At 51.9% G+C, this 20,074-nt stretch overlaps 6 protein-coding genes across 6 annotated transcripts; 3 read left to right on the forward strand and 3 right to left on the reverse strand.

Annotated features, from left to right (window-relative positions):
- Positions 1-282: 282 nt before the first annotated feature.
- On the reverse strand, positions 283-849 carry NEUTE1DRAFT_38004 (uncharacterized protein; the record flags this gene model as incomplete). The annotated part of the gene is made up of 2 exons (XM_009850427.1): positions 283-366; positions 487-849. 2 exons carry the CDS (start codon positions 847-849, stop codon positions 283-285), a joined length of 447 nt encoding a protein of 148 aa, XP_009848729.1.
- Positions 850-2,619: 1,770 nt separating this feature from the next.
- Positions 2,620-5,481, forward strand: NEUTE1DRAFT_60260 (uncharacterized protein; the record flags this gene model as incomplete). The annotated part of the gene is made up of 4 exons (XM_009851111.1): positions 2,620-2,755; positions 2,820-2,860; positions 2,927-4,998; positions 5,095-5,481. 4 exons carry the CDS (start codon positions 2,688-2,690, stop codon positions 5,122-5,124), a joined length of 2,211 nt encoding a protein of 736 aa, XP_009849413.1.
- Positions 5,482-6,193: 712 nt separating this feature from the next.
- On the forward strand, positions 6,194-8,198 carry NEUTE1DRAFT_60264 (cytochrome b2, mitochondrial precursor; the record flags this gene model as incomplete). Its single annotated transcript, XM_009851112.1, has 2 exons — positions 6,194-6,825; positions 6,897-8,198. The coding sequence occupies 2 exons, from the start codon at positions 6,400-6,402 to the stop codon at positions 7,974-7,976; spliced, it is 1,506 nt and encodes a 501-aa protein (XP_009849414.1).
- Positions 8,199-10,208: 2,010 nt separating this feature from the next.
- NEUTE1DRAFT_78944 (uncharacterized protein) lies at positions 10,209-12,016 on the forward strand (the record flags this gene model as incomplete). The annotated part of the gene is made up of 4 exons (XM_009851113.1): positions 10,209-10,404; positions 10,625-10,976; positions 11,253-11,446; positions 11,606-12,016. 4 exons carry the CDS (start codon positions 10,209-10,211, stop codon positions 11,839-11,841), a joined length of 978 nt encoding a protein of 325 aa, XP_009849415.1.
- A 765-nt stretch (positions 12,017-12,781) lies between these two features.
- NEUTE1DRAFT_60268 (uncharacterized protein) lies at positions 12,782-18,125 on the reverse strand (the record flags this gene model as incomplete). Its single annotated transcript, XM_009851114.1, has 3 exons — positions 12,782-14,764; positions 14,817-17,467; positions 17,530-18,125. 3 exons carry the CDS (start codon positions 17,957-17,959, stop codon positions 13,094-13,096), a joined length of 4,752 nt encoding a protein of 1,583 aa, XP_009849416.1.
- An 89-nt stretch (positions 18,126-18,214) lies between these two features.
- On the reverse strand, positions 18,215-19,617 carry NEUTE1DRAFT_60271 (pyridoxamine 5'-phosphate oxidase; the record flags this gene model as incomplete). Its single annotated transcript, XM_009851115.1, has 2 exons — positions 18,215-19,419; positions 19,491-19,617. The coding sequence occupies 2 exons, from the start codon at positions 19,528-19,530 to the stop codon at positions 18,662-18,664; spliced, it is 798 nt and encodes a 265-aa protein (XP_009849417.1).
- Between the last annotated feature and the right edge of the window lie 457 nt (positions 19,618-20,074).

The following is a 20,074-nucleotide window of genomic DNA, read 5'->3' on the forward strand; positions in this document are numbered from 1 at the left end:
CGATATATACAACAAAGTTGGCGCCGGGAAGAGTTCCAGAACCCTTCAACCGAGCCGGATCCACTTATCCCGTTTCGGAGGTCCCGCACCTGCCGGCCAAGAACCGGCAAACGGAAAGTGGAGGCTCCCAAAACACGCCCTTTCGGAGACATGTGTACACATCCACATCGGCATGACGACGGCATCGATCGAACCAGAACCAGACTCAGGAACGGGAAATGAGCTTGAATATAGTGTATTTATACATGCTTAGTGACAACGAACATGGCGTCACTCGCGATATTACAAGTCCCCAGTGACCTTGTCGTTGGCCTTCGGCTCCTTCAGCGCATGGCAGTCCGCATCGCAGCTGATCTCCCTTGGGATCTGATTTGATGAATTCAGGTTATTATCGTCTACATCAACATCCACGGCTATTTGTTTCAAAGATGGCCACTCCAAGCTGCCTGCGATAACCGCACGGTTTGATGAGTGATTGTCTCTTACCTGCGGCATGTCGGGTATCAGCTCATACACGCAACAACACATCGGCCGAGATTCATAGTCTAAACATTCCTCGAGATAATCGACCTTCCCTGGCCCTGGAAAATCGATTATCGTCAGTTCAGAGGTCTCTGTTCGAGACTGAAAGATGAGCTCGTTCCTACCAATACATTCGACTTGGAAGCCGGAGTAATCAAGACTATCGCAGCAATAGGTGTTCGTTCCCCTTGGGCAGGTTGTCTTGCCATCGGACGTGTTGCCCCCCTGGTTCTCTGTAATGTCGGGAGAAAGATTCTCGTGGTTCGGCGGAACGAGTATGCCCATGGCAGGAACAGCCAGTACGAAGTATAGGAAGGAGAAGCGCATAATGATGAAGATGGAGTGACGGAAGCTTCAAAAAGTAAGGTACTGGTAACGACGATCAAGAAGAACGGAGCTCACTTGAAAGCAAGGAGAACAGTGCCAGATGACATCGATATCTCGGAATCAACAGCAGTACCTACCTCTACAGCATCATCATCATAACGCGCACCCCTGACCAACAGCAGCCGTTGGTTGCAAAATACGACCTTCCCATTCAGGAGCCGTGCGACTATAAACAATGCTGTCGCTCTTGGAAATCTGGTAGGTCATTCGCTCATCCCACTTGTCATTATCTCGACCTGAACCACGGCGAGCGGTGTTGCCTATTGGACCATCTGTGTTCAGTTTGTTCTTATAACCACCCACCATAGTAAACTTTTCCTTGGTGCAGTTCAACAAGTGTATTGTGGCGTGGCTGCGTGTGGCATCAGAGCTGAGATAGATGGGATCAATATGCACGTCCATGCTTCCATTTAAACGTATTCTTTGTCGTTCCAGGGTTTCACCACACTCATCTGATCAACAAATTGCTTAGCAGAGAAATCGCATCGTCATTCAACCAAACGGATGTCTGTATAGGTACCTAGTTACATAACTTATATGTTACTTAGCGACTCTGTCGGCGCTTGCAGTGACGGTCTACACTAGAGGTAGACGTCCTGACTCCTGCTGGAATCAGACCGATCACGCGACTCTCTTCGTTGGGTCCAAAGGCGGGGTCCATTAGTCGTAGATCCCAAGTCGAAGCCGGTGTCAACAACAGTGACTGCCTGTCCAGCACCAGTGAATGCTCCAGCGGCAAGTTTAGACGCGGCGGCCGAATATTCCTTTCGACAGAAGGGGAGTGCTTTCCACCCCAGTATGTCGTTATTACATCGCCTTCAAGTTCAACATCGTCCAGAACGAGACGAATGATACTGACTCTCCTCACACCCACAACCGGCACTTCCGGAAATTGTAATGACTCGGGCTCTCGTCCTACCGTTGCAGGACCGCTCGCATGAGTAGAGATTAGGTAATGTAGGCCAAATTCTTCAAAAAGATTGTACATGAAATCCAAATAAGCGCCAGTGGTTTAGTGGTAAAATCCATCGTTGCCATCGATGGGCCCCGCGTTCGATTCGCGGCTGGCGCAATACGCATTTACTTTTTGGACCCCTTCTTTTTCCTGCTTCGTTCTTCACAGGAAGACTGAACGATCCTTGATTTGATGATGTGAAAATCAGAGGCCTATTTTTGGGGGGGATGCTGATCGGTCGTAGACTAATACTAGACTCAACAAAGCGAACTATCGCCGAGTTATTGGTAAACATTGATGTTCCAACAATGGTCTCGGTTCGCTTCAGAATGCCCAAACGCTGCGAAGCCACAACACCTACCGATACAATCTTCTTGATCAAAGCGCAATTCTGACAGGAGACTCTCAAACTCGAAGCTTTTCGATAGCGAATAGTGTAGTCCGGACAAGTGTAGTGTAAGCGTCAAATCGACTGTCATGTTGCACTCCCGAGTGCCGTTGGCGGCGTTCGCGAAGCGCACGGGCCAAGTAATCTTTATCCGAGAAAGAGCCAAGACCCCCAAGATCTTGGTGCTGCAACGTGGAACGGGAGAGGTGGACGTCAGTGACGTCGATCACCCTTTCTCAAATTCCAGGGTTCAAGCTTCATCAAGCTCCAGACCTGGGCTTTCATCTCATCATCGTCCCCAAAATATCGGGACGTCCCTCTCCTCTATTGCGCATAGACCGCCATATATCACAAACTCCTGATTCCTCACGACGGCCCGTAATTGACGCCCTACCCTTATTGAAGCAGCAGGCCTGAGAGCCGGTTACCGACACGATGGCCGACCCATTGTCGTTCTACCTGGAAGACGACAAGACGCAGCCCGGAACTAGATCCAACTTCAAGTGAGATGTTTCACATGGTCTGTTTTGTTCTGAGATGTTGTGTCGGTGATTAACATAAGCGCAGTGTTGACTACGTGATCCATTACAAGCTGCCCACTACCTCGGGTTTGTCCGCCCCCGGCATGACCTCCCTAGCAGCATCAGACGACACTAACGTTCGCCCAGTAAAAGAGAAAGAGGAAGCTGAGGCTGCTTTCATCCAGCTTATCAACGCCCTCTCCGCCGTTGGATTTGCGACCGAAGTTCGACCGGGCGGGAAATCATCCCTGCTTGTCTTCACCAAGATCGCCTCCGAGAAGCTCCTCACTTCCCAGGTCTACCGGTACCGTATCCAGGACTGGCTTTTCGGCGTCCGCACCTCTGCACCCAACCAGGATCTCTCCAAATACCTTGAGGAGGAGCCCGTGAGCGAGGCCGAACGCCTGCGACTGACCTATCTTCTCATCACCAAGTCGAAGAACGAGGGCGGTGCCGGTATCACCGCCAAGGTTGGCAAGTGGAAGTATGTCGATTCCATCTTTCCCCTTCATGACCATGACTTCAACCGCCGATGGATCAAGGCGTGGTCCAGCAAGTACTTTCTCGATGAGGAGGACTTGAACCGCATCCGGGACAAGTTTGGCGAGCGCGTCGCCTTCTACTTTGCCTTCCTCCAGTCATACTTTGCCTTCTTGCTGTTCCCGGCTGCCTTTGGCTTTGCCGCCTGGCTCATTCTCGGCAAGTTTTCGTGGTTCTATGCTGTGGTCAACGCCCTCTGGTCCGTGGTCTTCTTTGAGCACTGGAAAACCAAAGAAGTCGATCTTGCCGTCCGCTGGGGAGTTCGCGGTGTTTCGAGAATCCAGCATCCCAGGCCGCAGTTCCAGTTCGAAAGGGAAGCACAGGATCCGGTAACCGGTGAGATCGTTCGCGTGTACTCACCTTTCAAGCGTCTCGCTCGCCAGTTGCTCCAGATTCCATTCGCCCTGGCTTGTGTTGTCGTCCTTGGTGGCTTGATTGTGAGCTGCTTCTCGATTGAGGTCTTCATCACCGAGATCTACACCGGGCCTTTCAAGCAATACTTGACCTTCTTGCCTACGGTCCTTCTCACCATCTTCATGCCGACCTTCTCGGGACTGCTCACCAACCTCGCCGAGAAGCTTACCAAAGCAGAGAACTATGAGACACACGATGCTCACCAAGCTTCCTTCATTGAAAAGATCTTTGTGCTCAACTTCATTACTTCGTATCTTCCTATATTCTTGACGGCCTTTGTCTACGTCCCGTTCGGCAAGCTTCTTGTCCCTTATTTGGATGTGTTCAAGGTCACGGCTCAAAGCTTCACGACCATGGAGAAGCCGGTCACCAAGAGCTGGGAGATCAATCCCGACAGGCTGACAACGCAAGTCATCTACTTCACTGTCACGGCACAGATTGTCAACTTCTTGACCGAGGTTATCGTGCCATATGCCAAGCGCAAGGTATTCAAGAAGGTTCAGGAGGTGCAGTCCGAGTTTACCGGCAACGGCCACGAGCTCCAGATCAAGGACCATCCCGACGAGGCCGACTTTCTCAAGCGTGTCAGAAACGAAGCTGAGCTCGACGCATACGATGTCACAGTTGACTACCGCGAGATGGTGGTTCAGTTTGGTTATCTGTCGCTCTTTTCCGTCATCTGGCCGCTTGCCGCTTGCTCCTTCCTCGTCAATAACTGGGTTGAGGCCCGCTCCGATGCCATGAAGATTGCCATCGGCAGCCAGCGGCCCGTCCCTTGGCGTGCCGACTCTATCGGACCCTGGCTCAACTCGCTCGGCTTCCTCTCGTGGCTCGGCAGCATCACCAGCGCCGCTCTGGTCTACCTGTTCAACAAGCATGACATCAACCCCGACGGCACCCCCTGGGACATTTCCGCCTGGGCGCTGCTCCTGTCCATCCTCTTCGCCGAGCACATCTATTTTGCCGTGCAGCTGGTCGTTCGCAGCCTAGTCCAGAAGCTGGACAATCCCGGTCTGCAGAAGGAGCGCGCCGAGCGGTACGCCCTGCGCAAGAAGTTGCTTGAGCAGACTTTTGGTTCTCACGGGTACGATGCCGATCTCACGGAAGAGGCCCGGGGTCCGGGATACGTGAGCAGCGGTGAAAGGATTACGAGGGAGGCGCTCGAGGAGGAGGCCAGAGTCAACGCTACCAAGACGCCGGAGCAGTTGTTCTGGCTGCGCCAAAGAGGCGCGGCGGAAACCATTGAGATCGGACGGGGTTTGATGGCCGAGGTTAGTACAAACTTGACCCTGACCTCCTAAGAAGCGCTAGAAGTCTACAGTTGAGCGCACACAAAAGTGAAACTTGGAGGCTGACATTGAAAGCAGGTCGCGGCGGCCAACCAGACCAAATCGTAAAAGGCCGACACGGCGACCACACAAAACACTGGCATGCACTGACTGTTTGCCAAGTTGATGGATAGCGATGGGCCACCTAACATAGACCGTATCATGTCGGTATTGTGTGGGGAGGTCTTGGTATGCGGAGTGGTGGTGGAACCGGTTCCCTTTCAACGTGGGCACATTTAGTTCATGATGGGAGGGGAGAGGAGACCTGGATGAATCGGGTGACGGCGATCGTAGGTAAGACTGTGATACGGGGTGCTGGACGCAGGTGCAGAAGAGGTGGAACAATACATAATAAAACTTCAGTAATAAAAAGCATATTCACGTGAGCGCGTGTTGATATCTTCACGTTCAAGTCTCAATGTTTACCTCACTATCTGGTTCTCTGCAAAGGGAGTCTGCCTTGGCGCTTCATCATTACTGCATTGTTTGTGCTTCACTGAGGGGTGGGGGCAGCCTACCAGATGAGTGCAGTGAGGTGAATCTAGACGCCAAAGGTTTGAGCCAGTGCTCCAAGGGGGCAACTCCTCCAACTTTTTATCGGACAGCGGATTGGATGAGAGGAACATTCAGTGTCGTGTGCAGTGGAGTACCTAATGTTGATCTCGCGGCCCCACATCCCCCACTTAAAGTTGTTGGAGGACGACCCCGCACCATGCACCTCCACGTTTGAAGCCCCGCCGATGCCGAGCTTTTCCCCACACCCGACGACGGGAGTTTGGGGTCATTGGGAATTGGGGGGCGGCCGATTGGTAATCGGACGGGAGTCAGTTAACCGGGGAATCGCCAGTGCCTCCGAAACGGTAAACCGGAGTCAGTTAGCCGGGGCAGCGAATCGAATTGGCCAGGGCCTCCGAAGTTCGCAGCCTTCAGTTCTATGTAGTGTCGTCTGTGTCCCGCTGGATCCCGCTGAAGTGTTGGCCCAAAGCGTCAAGTGCCGCTCTTTCGTGTATTTCCATTCCCGAAACAACTACTACATATCTAGCCGGCGTTGCCATTTTTATATCGTCTTCTTTCCCAGCCGCGTGTTTTCTCTTTTTGCTTTCTCTTATTCTCATTATCACTGATTGTCAGTCTTTGGCTTCACTGCCAAGTTTCTCTCGTCTGACGTAGTGTAGTTGGTTTGTGGCCGCCCCGGAAATCATTTATCGGAAATAACAGTCGCACCATCACCCCATCTTCTTCTATCCCCCGCTTTTTGCGCCGAAAACCGAACATTATATATAGCATACCCGGAACAACAGGACGAATTCAGTCGACAGAAACCACCATACAACACTAGTCAGAATGGCTCCCCAAACACCACTGACCGGCGTCGAGGTCGCCAAGCACAACAACAAGGATGACTGCTGGGTCATTGTCCACGGCAAGGCCTACGACATCACAGAGTTCCTCCCCGAGCACCCCGGTGGCATGAAGATCATCCTCAAGTATGCCGGCAAGGACGCTACCGAGGAGTTTGATCCCATCCATCCCCCAGACACTCTCGAGAAGTACCTGGCCAAGGACAAGCACCTGGGCCCCGTCGACATGTCCACCGTCGTGACTGAGAAGGCCGAGGTTGATCCTGAGGAGCAGGCGCGCTTGAAGCGCATTGAGGAGATGCCCTTGCTCGAGCAGTGCTACAACCTGCTTGACTTTGAGGCTGTGGCCAAGAGGGTGATGAAGAAGAATGCCTGGGCTTACTACTCTAGCGCGGCAGATGATGAAATTGTAAGGCTATCTTTTGTTTCCAGCCCCTTCCTTGGATCATCCGTGTATTTGCTAACCTCCATTTGCCCCAGACTCTTCGCGAAAACCACGCCGCCTTCCACCGTATCTGGTTCCGCCCCAAGGTTCTGGTTGATGTCGAAAAGGTCGACTTCAGCACCACGATGCTTGGAACCAAGGTTGATATTCCCTTCTACGTCACCGCCACTGCCCTCGGCAAGCTCGGCCACGTTGAGGGTGAGGTCCTGCTCACTCGCGCCGCCAAGAAGCACAACGTCGTCCAGATGATCCCCACTCTCGCCTCCTGCGCCTTTGACGAGATCATGGACGCCGCCGAGGGCGACCAGGTCCAGTGGCTGCAGCTCTACGTTAACAAGGACCGCGCCATCACCGAACGCATCGTCAAGCACGCCGAGAAGCGCGGCTGCAAGGCCCTCTTCATCACCGTCGATGCGCCCCAGCTCGGTCGTCGTGAGAAGGACATGCGCGTCAAGTTCACCGACGACGGCAGTAACGTCCAGAAGGGCCATGAGACCAATCGCAACGAGGGTGCGGCCCGCGCCATCAGCAGCTTCATTGACCCCGCCCTCAGCTGGAAGGACATTCCCTGGTTCCAAAGCATCACCAAGATGCCCATCATCCTCAAGGGCGTCCAGCGCGTCGAGGACGTGATCAAGGCCGTTGAGGCCGGCGTGCAGGGTGTTGTTCTGTCCAACCACGGCGGCCGCCAGCTCGAGTTCGCCCGCTCGGGCATTGAGGTTCTCGCCGAGACCATGCCGGTGCTGCGCGAGCTCGGCCTGGAGGACAAGATCGAGGTCTACATCGACGGCGGCATCCGTCGCGCCACCGACATTCTCAAGGCCCTCTGCCTGGGCGCCAAGGGTGTCGGTATCGGCCGCCCCTTCCTGTACGCCATGTCGGCGTACGGATTCGATGGTGTTGACCGCGCCATGCAGCTGCTCAAGGACGAGATGGAGATGAACATGCGCCTGATTGGCGCGACCAAGATCGAGGACCTCAACCCCGGCATGTTGGATCTCAGGAGTCTATACAACCACGGCGCGCCGCCAACGGATACGCTGTCGAACATCTCGTATGATGCTTTGATCAGCCCGGCGCAGAGGGTCAAGTTTGCGGAAAAGTCCAAGATCTAGAAGGTGTTGATCTGTTTAATGATTTGTATTTGTTGAAGTGATGGATATATCCTGGTTTGTTTTTGTTTTTGAGCTTTATTTGGGTTTCCCCTCCTTGGGGTAAAAGGGGTTTAACGGCAGTATATATCTGCTAGAACTTGTTGGATATGCCATTTATGTCTACTCCTGATTCTCATGCCAGCCTACGTTTTCAATGTTTCTAATGGGTTCAACTTTCCTCACGATATGTCCGAGCTGAGCTTGCCATACTACAATATCTCGTTTGGTGTGTGGTCGTGTGTGTGCTTACATGAACGCCTCTTTTGTGCGTCGGACTGTCGGACAGCAGCCCGAGAGAATGGTACAATCAGGCAAAACCGGGAAAGTGATCGCCGCCATGATCGGTCATGATGTGCCCTGCATTTGGAAACCGGTTGTGCAGTTTGTACCATGGTATTGCTATCACACTCTCAATGCCTGATAGGTAAAAGATGTCTAAGTTCTTTGAGGCGATGAAGACGGCAAGGAGGGGGTTAGGAGGGGCAAACCACAACACTTCCGGATCTCGAGTGTGACTTGAATCTTGCATTGCAAGCGCGTGGTTTTCTCGCTGTGGCACCTGGGAATAAGAACATGTAAGTTGACACAGTACGAAGTCAGGAGCGTGGTTCCCTGGGAAGTTGAAGTCATTCATCCCATTCGTTTATTGTTATCTTTTTTTTAATTCATGATGGTAATGAAGGCCCAATGGAAATTGGTTGGATTGTCTTCTGAGACATTGGGGTTGTCCATGAGAGCCAACCAACCTCAACTCGGATACTTTCTGCTCAATCCGACATGATTAAAAATGGAAAGCAACACCTTGACGATGCCCTCGTGTAAATCAGATCCAAGCGGGCAGGGCAGGTCGCCAACGCCCTAGCGGCCAAGTTTCTTTCAAGCCTAGCACGCCTAGCACGCACTACTCGCTCGTTCGGTTATACCCGCCAGCAACTGAATGGGACTCGTAATTTCAACACTAGTCCGCCCGGTATACTATGTTAAGAGCTGTCATCCACATCCTTCCCGTCATGACGTAAAGCTGCTTTTTCGGTCTCAAAAAACATGACCATTTCCAGTCACCAGACAACCTTTTTGAGCTCTAAAGAAGCAACAGGACATGCCAGCCCGCCGCACTACATGATATGTACACCTACATACTGACGGGAGTTCCACACTACATTGGGTGAGGCACAATATAGGTAGGTAAATGCATGTCTGTAATATCCCGTTATTACATCCAGCAATGTGTCGTGTACAGGAACTGCAGGACTGGCTGCCTGCCACTGCGCCACTGTACCACGTACTGGACGAAGCATGTGCACCATTGCCCTCCGGCTGGGAGCCCTGCAGAGTCCCCTACTGGACGTAGCGGAACGGGTGACAATTACATACATGACATAATACTGGTACTGGTACTGGTACTGATACGGGTACCGATATCGTAAAGGCGTGCTTGTCCCCCTTCAGCCAAACTGTCTTCACGATTGTGTCTTCCAGTATATTGTTTTCTGAATATATGTTGTTGTACACTCGTTGTCGCGTTGCACGTGCCCTCTGAAACAGAAACCCACCGTATCGTTGAGAAACAAGACCAAGGCTGGCGCAAGTTGGCTAAGTTAGGTGCGAGGACGTGTGTGAGGGATTTGGCCACCTATGACTAGAAATAAAGGCGCAAGAGCAAAGAAGAATAAGAAGAAGCTGCTACTGGTGGAAGGTCGGACTGGACTCAACTCTGCCCAGTCTTATTATCTTCAAACAAGCAAGACATCCACCCGGTACATTATCCAGGCTCTCGACATCTACCTCTGGTCCATGTAACTTATACGTAGGCCGAACGAATCGACTTCACAAACCTTACACTTACATTGACGGCTCCTTGCCCACCCTTGTCATTGCCTACCCTGTCCGTCCTTTCTTGGTCTCAAAAGACCATTCACTTCCCCCCACCTTCCCCGTCCGTCAACGAGACTCTCCAACGTTCCTCCAACTACCCATCACTACTCCGCGGCATCCAGAGGGGGAAAAGAAGGGGAGAAGAACGACATTTAACAGATAATAAGTCATCCGATATACCTAACATACAGAGGAGACGAGGACAAGCAAACAAAAACGACAAACACAAGACATTACCATACCCTTACCTTACCTACCTATCGCGAGAAACGACAGAAACAAGGAATAAAAACAACAACCCCACGAACGAACGACGATATGTCGTCTTCTCTCGAGGCCAAAATAGTCGTTCTCGGCTCCCAGGGCGTCGGCAAAACATCCCTCGTGACGCGCTTCTGCAAGGGTGCCTTCAACCCGGCCCAAATCACCTCGACCGTTGGCGCCAGCATGATGACGAAGCGCGTTATCGACACTGATACCGATACCGTGGTGCGATTACAGATTTGGGATACTGGTATGTCGTGGTGGTGATTTACTTGTCGATATAAATCACATGCATATGTTCCATCACTGCCTCCATATTTACCCATGTCCTCCTCCCCCAGCTTGCCCCACCCATTTACTATATATAAATGTAGTATCCATCCCCATCACTCCCCCACATAGGAAATAACAACAATAACAAGAGCAAGAGGCTGACTTATACCCGAAACATAAAACTATTAAAAAAACAGCTGGCCAAGAACGTTTCCGCTCCATCTCCCGTCTCTACTACCGCGGCGCCAATGCCTGCATCCTATGCTACTCCATCACCGACGCCGCCTCCTTCGCCGAGATGGGCATGTGGCTAACCGAACTACGGCGCAACCTGCCTCAGGACATAGTCCTGCACGTCGTCGGCACCAAGGCTGACATGGTCGCCCGCGACCCTTCCAAGCGAGAAGTGCCCTTTGAGCGCTGCATCGCATATGTAGCCGAAAACCTGAACCCGGGCGTGGGATCGACGCCACCACCTACGGCCACGCCGTTAGGGATGCCGGGGGTAGGGGGATCTTTAAATTCAAATAGTGGTGGTGGTTTAGGAGGGTGGGCAGGTACAGGAACAGGAACAGGGGCGACGACGACGACGACAGGTACTGGGACTACACCAGCAACAACAACCACAGAAAGACCAGAACGATCAGGTCTAGGAGGACTAGGAGGGCTAGGGGGAATCCGACTGCGAGGAGGCGAAGCTTCCCAACAACAACAACAACGAGAAACCCAAAATGCCGAAGGAAGCAACACCACAACAACCGGCGGCGGCGGACCAAGACCACGTCTACGCAACCACCATCACCCCCACCCCCATGGGTTCCAAAGCACCGAACCCCGCTCCCCCAGCTCCAAACGCAGCTCTGGCTTTTGGGGCCAAGAAGTCGGCTGGGACGCCTGCCATGAGATCTCTGCGGAATCAGGCGAAGGCGTGGAAGAAGTCTTTCGCGTGGTTACTCGCAAACTGGTGGAACAAAATCGCAGGATGCAGCAGGCTTTGTTGGCTGCCGCTGCTACACCTGGTGTCTTCACTCCTGGAGTATTTGGGCCTGGGACTGGTGGGTTTTATCCTGATGGTGTGACGGGAGGACTAGGCGGCGGCGGCGGTGGTGCTAGTGGTACTGGTGCTGGTGGTTACGGAGCTGGTGTTGGTGGTGTTGGGTATGGTGTTGGAGGGGGAGGTGGTGGTGGTGGTGGTGCGGGGGGGAACGGACTGCCGGGGTACTTCGATCTGAATCCTAGTGCGACAATTAGGGTGGGGAGGGATAGGAGAAGCTGGTTATTTAGTCCGGGGATCTTGTCGACGCCGGGGATATTGCTGCCTGGGGGAGGAGGGGATGGTGGAGGGGTAAATGTGGGAGGGGAGCAGCAGATGGGTGATGATGGTAGGAGAGGTGGGAAGGGAAAGTGCTGTTGACGTCTTTGCTCGCCCCTCCGAGGTCAAGATTCTGGTACTTGACGTCTCTGCTCTGTCTTGAAGAAAAGAAAGAGGAGGAAAAGCGGGAAGAAGAAGATGGATGGATGGACGTATGCGTGTCTATCATGATGATACCCATGATTTTACGGAAACGATACAGTCTTTTTTCTTTTTGTTATGTTTGGCCTTTTTCCACTTGCATCGTTTTCCATGGTCAGTCGATAGGGTAGGTAGGTACCTGGTTCATTCTGGCTTGGGATCGGTTTGGTTTGGCCTGGGAGAGAGAGCATTGCAATAAGGGAAGGGAAGGGAAAGGCAAGGGTCAATTTCAACCGGGTTTTGTCTGTTTGAACTTCATGCTTGCTGATCGGGTTTGGACCATGGTTTGGTTTTATGTCTAGTATGCTTCTATGTTTTGTTTGTGCTGCGTTGTGTTTGTTTCCCTCTGTCCTGCATTGTTTTTCCTTTCCTAATATCTTCTACTCAAGGTTACCATGTGTGCTTACTTTGCCTTCTTACTTGTCTTCGCATTATCACTCCTGCTGGACCAGGAATAACGCTTCATGGACGTTTCATAATCTACAATTCATCTCTCTCCCATTCTTCTCGTTTTCTCCATTTTTTTCTGTTACTAGTGGCATTGGTGGCATCACATTCGATAACGGCATGGACACACGCATAGATACAGTTTTAGGCATGGGTTCGGTAAAAAGGAGGTTAGTAGTCAGTTAAAGCACATCATTCATGGACCGAGAATGGAGTCTCCGCTTGAAGGAACCATGGTATTGCTATTTTGTTGGTGATGGACGTGAAACCCTTCCGTGGACTTTTCCCCAACTTATTAAGTAGTGATATTGTCAAAGCTCATGAGGCTTACAGAATTTCCATGCCCTGCTTGATTTGGTCAATTATTCGTAACTTGACAAAAGAACATTAAAGGCAAGCTAATCATTGAGCCAAGTTTTGATTTGTCTATCTCTATCTTCTATCGACCTTGACAACCTTTGATACCCCTTTCATGAATCTGGGTATTCGTAAATCGATATGCCATGGATATCTCTAGAGGAGCCCATAGATGCAAGGCCAAGCACCTCACCAAAATACCCATCAACCAACTTCTTATTAATGCCCGCTGTGTTCAGCGCACCCATAAGAGCATGTGTCATCGCTGAGAACCTTTCCGTGCCGAGTTAACGAACCATTCCAATATTCCCCTCGCAAAGGGTTCAGAGCCATCGATCGTAGAAAAAAACTAAACCGCCGTCCCATGTACCTCTCCATCCACATCCGCCTCTGGCACTCCACCATCAACCTCCATCGGTACCCCCTTACAATTACACCCCAACCTCTCCCTGAACTCCTCCACGCTCATGCCCTCCAAAAGCTTGATAGCCTTCTTCGCCATAGCCGACTTCGCATACCGTCCACTGGCCGCCACCGCATGCACCACCGTCTTGCCATGTACCAGTAGCGCCGAGACCACCTTGGGCGGGTTGATCTCACTAATCTCACCAGCCACTGCACCATTACCCCCTCTTCCACCTCTTCCTTCCGTAACATCTGTGTCCAGCTCCTTGGCAAAGCTTCTCCACTCGTTGCAGCGGAACTTGTGCGCCATCATGTTCGCCACAAAGGTGACGGGATGTTTGTTGGCGAAGGTATCGTAAAGATGCATATCCTCGAAGAAAGGCAGAACGTGCGTATTGAAGAAGTTTTGGACTACGGAGTAATCGTACTCGCTGTCGACGAAGATGGCGCCGATGTATGCCTCCACCACGTCCGACAGGCACTTGGGCAAGCGAGAAGCGTGTGTGATGTGCACCCAGTAATCCCTGCTATACTCGTCTGCGGTTGTTCCTGCCTTGATAGCCTCCTCCTTGGCCGCCTCGAGTGCTTCTTCTATCTCGGCCACATACTCGGCAATGTCCTTGAGGATGGAGGGTGACATGGTGGCGATGCACTTGTTGAATCCCAAGTGAAAGGAGAGGCAGCACAGGAACTGGTTGGACACCATGGCCATTTTGTGCTCCGTCAGCCATTGCGGGTCGGCGGCGGGGAACTTGCGGAAGAGGTAATCGACGGCGACCATGTCGAAGAGCGCGTCACCGAGGAATTCGAGGCGCTGGTACGAAGGGAGACGTTCGTAGAGGGACGGGTACGTCGGGTGCTGGAAGGCTGCGCGCAAGAGACGCGGGTGCTTGAAACTGTAGCCCAAGCGCTCGGAAAACTTTTTGGCCATGTCGCGCTGGGCACTGTTGGCTGGATCCGTCTGCCAGTTTGGCTTTTGATATACGGCGTAGTAGTCGCCGTAGCTGATCATGCGGTGCTTCTTGTCTTTGACCATGGCGGTTACGGCCTTGATCGCCAGGTCGAAGCTGCCCTTCTCTTGGCCAGTAAGGTAAGCGGCGCCGATGAGGGCCTCGCAAACGTCAGCAATGGACTTGTCGGCCAGGACATGCCGCTGACGCGCATCCTTACTCTTGCCCTTTTTCAAAATTAGGCCCTCCGGATACCATTGTCTGCGGTTAAATGACATGGACCGGATGTATTCTTCGAGCCCTATCTCTAGGGCATTGTTGAATAGGTTCTTGTTGCAGATGAGGAGCATACGCTCGACGTGATACTCGAATTCGCCCTTGTCAGGGATCAAGGTATATATGGCAATGGTTGTTGCCATTTTCAAGAAGGAGTCACCAAGAAACTCGAGTCTCTCGTAGTTGTCACCCATTCCAGTTTGATAGTTTTCCTTCTCGGCATCATGTTCATCCGAGTTATCGCTGTCCTTGGTGAAGGCCTCAAGAGCGAGGTCTGGGCGCAAGTCTAGACCCAGAAGCTTGCATGCGTCCAACGCAACTAGATTCGATTCTACCCGGTGTATGATTGACGGGAAACAGAGAAGCATTGCTACCACATCTGCTGGTATCTGTATATGACATGTTAGAATCATCTTCTTGATATAAGGTGCACACACTTACAGGTGAGATCCTCATGGGTTCAAGAATTAGGAAACACTGTTGTGGTTCCACGTCCTCATCCCTCAGAGTATCGTCGAGAAAGTCTCGACGGGTGGAAATAAGCGCAGCCTCCACGACAGGCTGATCCGCCTGGAATATCATAAAGCCACGCGACTTTGACCACAAGCTGTTGCTGTAGTTCAGAATGTCATGTGTGGTGCCTAAGCCTCTCCAAGCCCTGTGATTCGGTGCAACAATACCATCTGGCACGGGATCCGTGGGTTTCATGTCATGGCGACGGTGATGAGTAAAGAACTTCCGTGCTCCGTCGTATGGGTCAACTACAAACTTGTCTTGGAAAAAATCATCTGGCTCAAGAAACGTGTATGGCACCTTCTCGTTCTCACTGACGTATGCTAGCGTCTTTCGGTCAATGAGGTGGGCTGGGCTCTTGGCCAAGCGGAAGTCAAACCCGTGACCACCGTCCATCGGAGAGAGGAAGTACGGAAGGTTGACTGCTGTAGCCTCGTATTCCTTGCTGAAAACATCCATAAAAGCTTTCAAGGTGAAACAAGTAAGTTGCTCCACCAACGTTTCGTCAGCCTGGACAGAACCTGGGATAGGCACGCAGCGGACTCTGGAAAAGCGCTTGGTGCCAAAAAAGAGCGGAAAGGACGCCACTTCTGGGAGAGCGCTTCTACTAAGCAGGAGAAGAGGACGAGAGCTACGCCCAAGGGTGTCTGGGTTCTCCAGAACAAACGCAGTAGCAGAAAGCTGCGTGACCACGCCTCGAACCGACCATAATTCGGGCTTAAGACGCATGGCGTACTCCGTCTTCTTCTTTGAGCTGACAGCAAGGCGAGCATTTCGCATTTCCGGTAGCTGCTTGGTGAACACAGATTGGAGGTGGTTATCCAAGTGGCCAGCCTTGAGTAAAGCAAGGCAAAGCTCGAATGCAGCTGCACATTTGGCCACCCCCTTACTTAAATGTACTTTGCCAACCGCGCTCTTGATAGGTGATGCATCAGGCATGACAACCTCGCACTGGAAGCCACCGGGAACAGTGGTGATGTAGTATTCCGGACTCAAACTCGTCTCCGGTGGGTGTGGTAGAGTGGCGGTGAAATTGGCGAGACAGACAAGGCTTTGCATATAGCTGAGTTTCGCACCAGTGTCTGGGACAGTGTACTGCCTCTTGCCCTTCTCCTTCCGAAGCAAATAATCCAAGTTCATATGGTTGCCAGTCAGCTTCCTGTCTTCGGGCAGAGCCTCGCAGAACTTGCGCAGGACATCTTCAGCCCCTTTAGCTCGCAATATCCTGGAGTGGTGCTCGTAATTCCCTTTTTCGATCATCTGGATGTAGCGAGAATCTGGACGACGAGCTCGACCACGCGACTGGATACACTGAATCAGAGTATCATAGAGATCGAATCTGATGACGATATTGCAATCTGGAATATCGAGACCTTCCTCAGCAACAGAAGTAGCAAATAGGCAGTTTATTTCGCCAAGCTTGAACTTTCGAATTATTCTGTTTTGTTGCTGGAAGTTGATCTTGGCGTTGACATAGCTTGAGCCAGTTGTCCCACCTCCAACCAAGACTTCTGCTGCAATGCTGGGTATGTGAGACTTTATCTCAGGCTGCTGAAGCAAATCCGCCAACAGCATGGCCGTGTTCCGCTGTCGAACAAAAATAATGCATCTTTGCGCACCCACGCCCCTCTCGAACTGATCACGCAAGATTCTAACAAGCATGATGACCTTGGACGACAACATCGTCGGATCGAGAGCAGCGGGTGAAAATGTATGCGCGTTAACCAATTCATGAGCTTCACGGACTTGCTTGACGTGCTTTTCGGTAATTTCATCGAGGGCTGCGACTTTCATGAGATCTCTCTCAGTGCGTGATTCCAGTTTGACTATATCCTCTTGTTTGAAGAAAAGTTGCCAATACCGGTCGGCACACCATGTTCCTAATTTAGATGCAGCCGAGGTAGTAAAGTTGAGCGGCTTCTTAAACAGCTCTTGTCCTCCAACAAGTTTGCGTAATTGCTTGTTGAGGACTGTCTCCGAGTCTGGTCGACCACGAACGTATTCAACGATCAACTCGGTCTTGGGTTTGCAAATCGTATGCTGAAGGGCGGCCGGGTCGGCGGCCGTGGCTATTTGGCTGTGAAGTAATGCCTCCAGTTCTGCCGCAGCCCGCCTCGGGTCAACCTTCGCGTCAACCGGGGAGGCCGTCAAGCCAAGGATTCTGGGTCTTCTCTCCAACTGCTCATCAATATAAAAGTTCTTGATGATGCGAGCATACGGATGATCTTTTTTTGTATGGTGGGCTTCATCGAAGATCAAGAGGTTGATCTGGTCCATTCTAATCCAGGAATGATGGAGCGCTGTGCTGAGGATTTCAGCTGTACAGACAACCACTTCGTTTTGCTCCAATGCTTCCTTCCAGAAAGCTTTTGATTCGACACCTTCCACCATCTCGCCGCATAGTTTCTCCATTGGGAAATCGAGGTTCTTGGTGAGAAAGCTGTGTTGTTGGAACACCAAGGCCACCTTGTCGACCAGGAAGAAGGCAATCCGTCTGGGTAAACCCTTTTCTCGATCCTCCAATTCACCATTAATGACCCAGCGTAACAACATGGCGGCGATCAGAGTCTTTCCGGATCCTATCCAAGGTTTGAACAAGTCAGAAAGAGGGTCCCAGTCTGGCAGAGTATGAGGAACTTACCTGTATCCAGAACAGCAATCGTGTTTTGCTGTTTTGCACGTTCAAAAAGCTCAACCTGATATTCTCGTGGTGAAGTGATGATTCTCTCGCTATCAAAGCCAATAGCGGGCAGCACGTCCACGCCGGCCGACCTTGCCGCTTCTATTGCGGCCTTCCTTTGGTCTCTTGCCAGAGTTTCCTGGTGCTCCTCGATCCATGAGTTGAACGCAGCAGTATCGGCCAGCTTCTTGGCCGAAATCTTCTTGGGCTTGGGTTCCGGGTTCACTGTCCATCTTTTGACGCCGTCCTCGCTCTCGACATCAGAGGCGTTTCCTCTGTCGTCATTTTCGGAGGCCACATCTTCTTGGGAGAGATCTATCAAATCTTGGTCGCCGATTATCTGACTTGTCGCTTCCGGTGGGATAAAGGGTAGCCGAGTGGCCACGGCCATGGTGACGAGCTGTCGTTCTTTTCCTTCTTGTTGTGTGATGGAAGTTCGGTGATACTTTTGCAAAAGAGCGCATGGACCGAGCCGAAAGTGACAGACTGCTGTCGGGAATGAGAGTCGAATTTGCTGACGGACAACGAAGAACAAATAGCTAGACCAGGTCCAAGACGTTCGGGGATGCAGCAAGTACTGGAATCAGGGACTGCCACCAGACCCTCTCAACTTGGGTTCGTCAAGTATCGACCGAATCGAGCTATCGCATGGTTGATTGAGTGGGGGAGTAAATATAAAATTGAAAGCAGTCGCCGCGAGAGAAGAGCAAGTTATAGAGAACGGAAGAACGAAGCTGAGAGGTTCAGGCAGGTGCAAAAGCTCGGGCCCCGCTTTTATACAAACACGGAGAACAGATGAGATGAATACAGAAAAGTTACACTGCTGCCATAAACCAGATGAACTTGACACCCTTTCCATCGCTTCGATTCATTATAGCAGTTCGAACATAACGCTAGCATCTTGCTGTTGGTGGGGAGTTTGTTCGGCCATCCTTTTGTGTCAAAGTTGTGTTGCTAAGCAAACATGCCAGGATCAAAATGTGCCGGGTAGGTAAAGAAAGAAAGAGAGAAAGAAAGAAAGAAAGGAACCGATCATGATCATAAGCAAAACGGAGTAAACCAACCGACCAGAACGATAAGTACCTAGCTAAACTTATGGACTTAGCCTCTCCAAAGTCCACTTGTCTTCACCTCCATCTTGATGGACGCGGTCGTAGACAAACCGATCGTGTAGCCGGTTTTGCCTTCCCTGCCAGAACTCGACCCGTTCAGGAACGATGCGCAAGCCTCCCCAGAACTCCGGGACGGGAATCTTCTCCTCGCCTTCAAAGCGCTGCTCCGACTCCTTGACCCACTTGTCCAGCTGTCTTCGTCCGTCGTCGTCGGGATCCGCAGGGTCGGGATGGAGGACAGCGCTTTGTTTGCTTGACCAGGCGCCAAGACGACTGCCACGAACTCTTGTGTCAAAGTAAGCCTGGCTCTCCTCTCGTGTCAAGCGCTCCGCTCTTCCCTCCACCCTGACCTGCCTTTCCAACGGCTCCCACCAGAAAACAAGAGAAGCCCATGGGTTGCCGGTGCTGGATCCATCCTCACTGCCAAACAAGTCGCGCGCCTTCCCACTGGTGCCAAAGTTGCTGTATATAACAAAGCCCTTTGGGTCCAGCTCCTTCATGTACACCATGCGCGACGAGACGCGGCCCGAGGGCAACTGTGCAGTCGATAGCGTGCAGGTTTCGGGGTGAGAAATGCCCGTTTCGGGTTGGCAAGCGTCCGTGAACCATTTGTGGAATTGGGTAATGGGACTATCGGGGTCAAGGTCAGAGCGTCGCAAGCCTCCTCGGGTCTCGGCCTTGAGGAACTGAGCCGCTTGACCGGGGACGGACGGGTCGGCTGAGGCACCGGCGGGGGCAACTGGAGGTCACCGAGTCAGCTCTTGCTGCCATTGCAGTGGTATCTCTGTGAATGTTCCCAATTTCACTTACAGATGAGCTTTGCGCCATCTTGAGCCGGGTGGAGAGCCATTGTCTTGGTAGTAAAGGTAGCAACTCGGGGGTTCAAAGGCTTCGGACGAAGGGTGACTGCAGAGACGGAGAAGAGGCGACGACAACTTGCTCGCATTGGCAAGACAAAAGTGAATGGATGTGAAGGGCAAGCAGGAGGTTTTATAGTGGCACCACTTTAAAGTCCGGTCGGACCTATGTAGAAGGAAAAGCCCGGATGGAAGAATCGAGAACGGAAGCGAGCGGCAGCAGAGAGGGAGAACATGCGATCAGTCACAGAGAGGCCGAGACAGTGCCGTCAGGGTGGTGCCGTCATATCGACTCCACACCAACCCTTTTGGCCAACCGGGCATCGAAGACTCGAGACGAGGACGACCACACTTGCCCTTTCAATTCCATACCTTAGGTAAAGCACAAAGTGAAACAGAAGGGAAGAAACGGAATTTGGCTATGGAGACTAGTTGGCGTGATCATTGGGAGCACAGAACAACATCCAAAGCCGCTGGTCGAAGCCAGGATCAAAGTGTAGTCCGGTCCATGCTGTTGGAGGGGACATGTCGATTGAG

This window comes from Neurospora tetrasperma (assembly GCF_000213175.1).
Source record: "Neurospora tetrasperma FGSC 2508 unplaced genomic scaffold NEUTE1scaffold_2, whole genome shotgun sequence".
NCBI classification, from domain to species: Eukaryota; Fungi; Ascomycota; class Sordariomycetes; order Sordariales; family Sordariaceae; genus Neurospora; species Neurospora tetrasperma.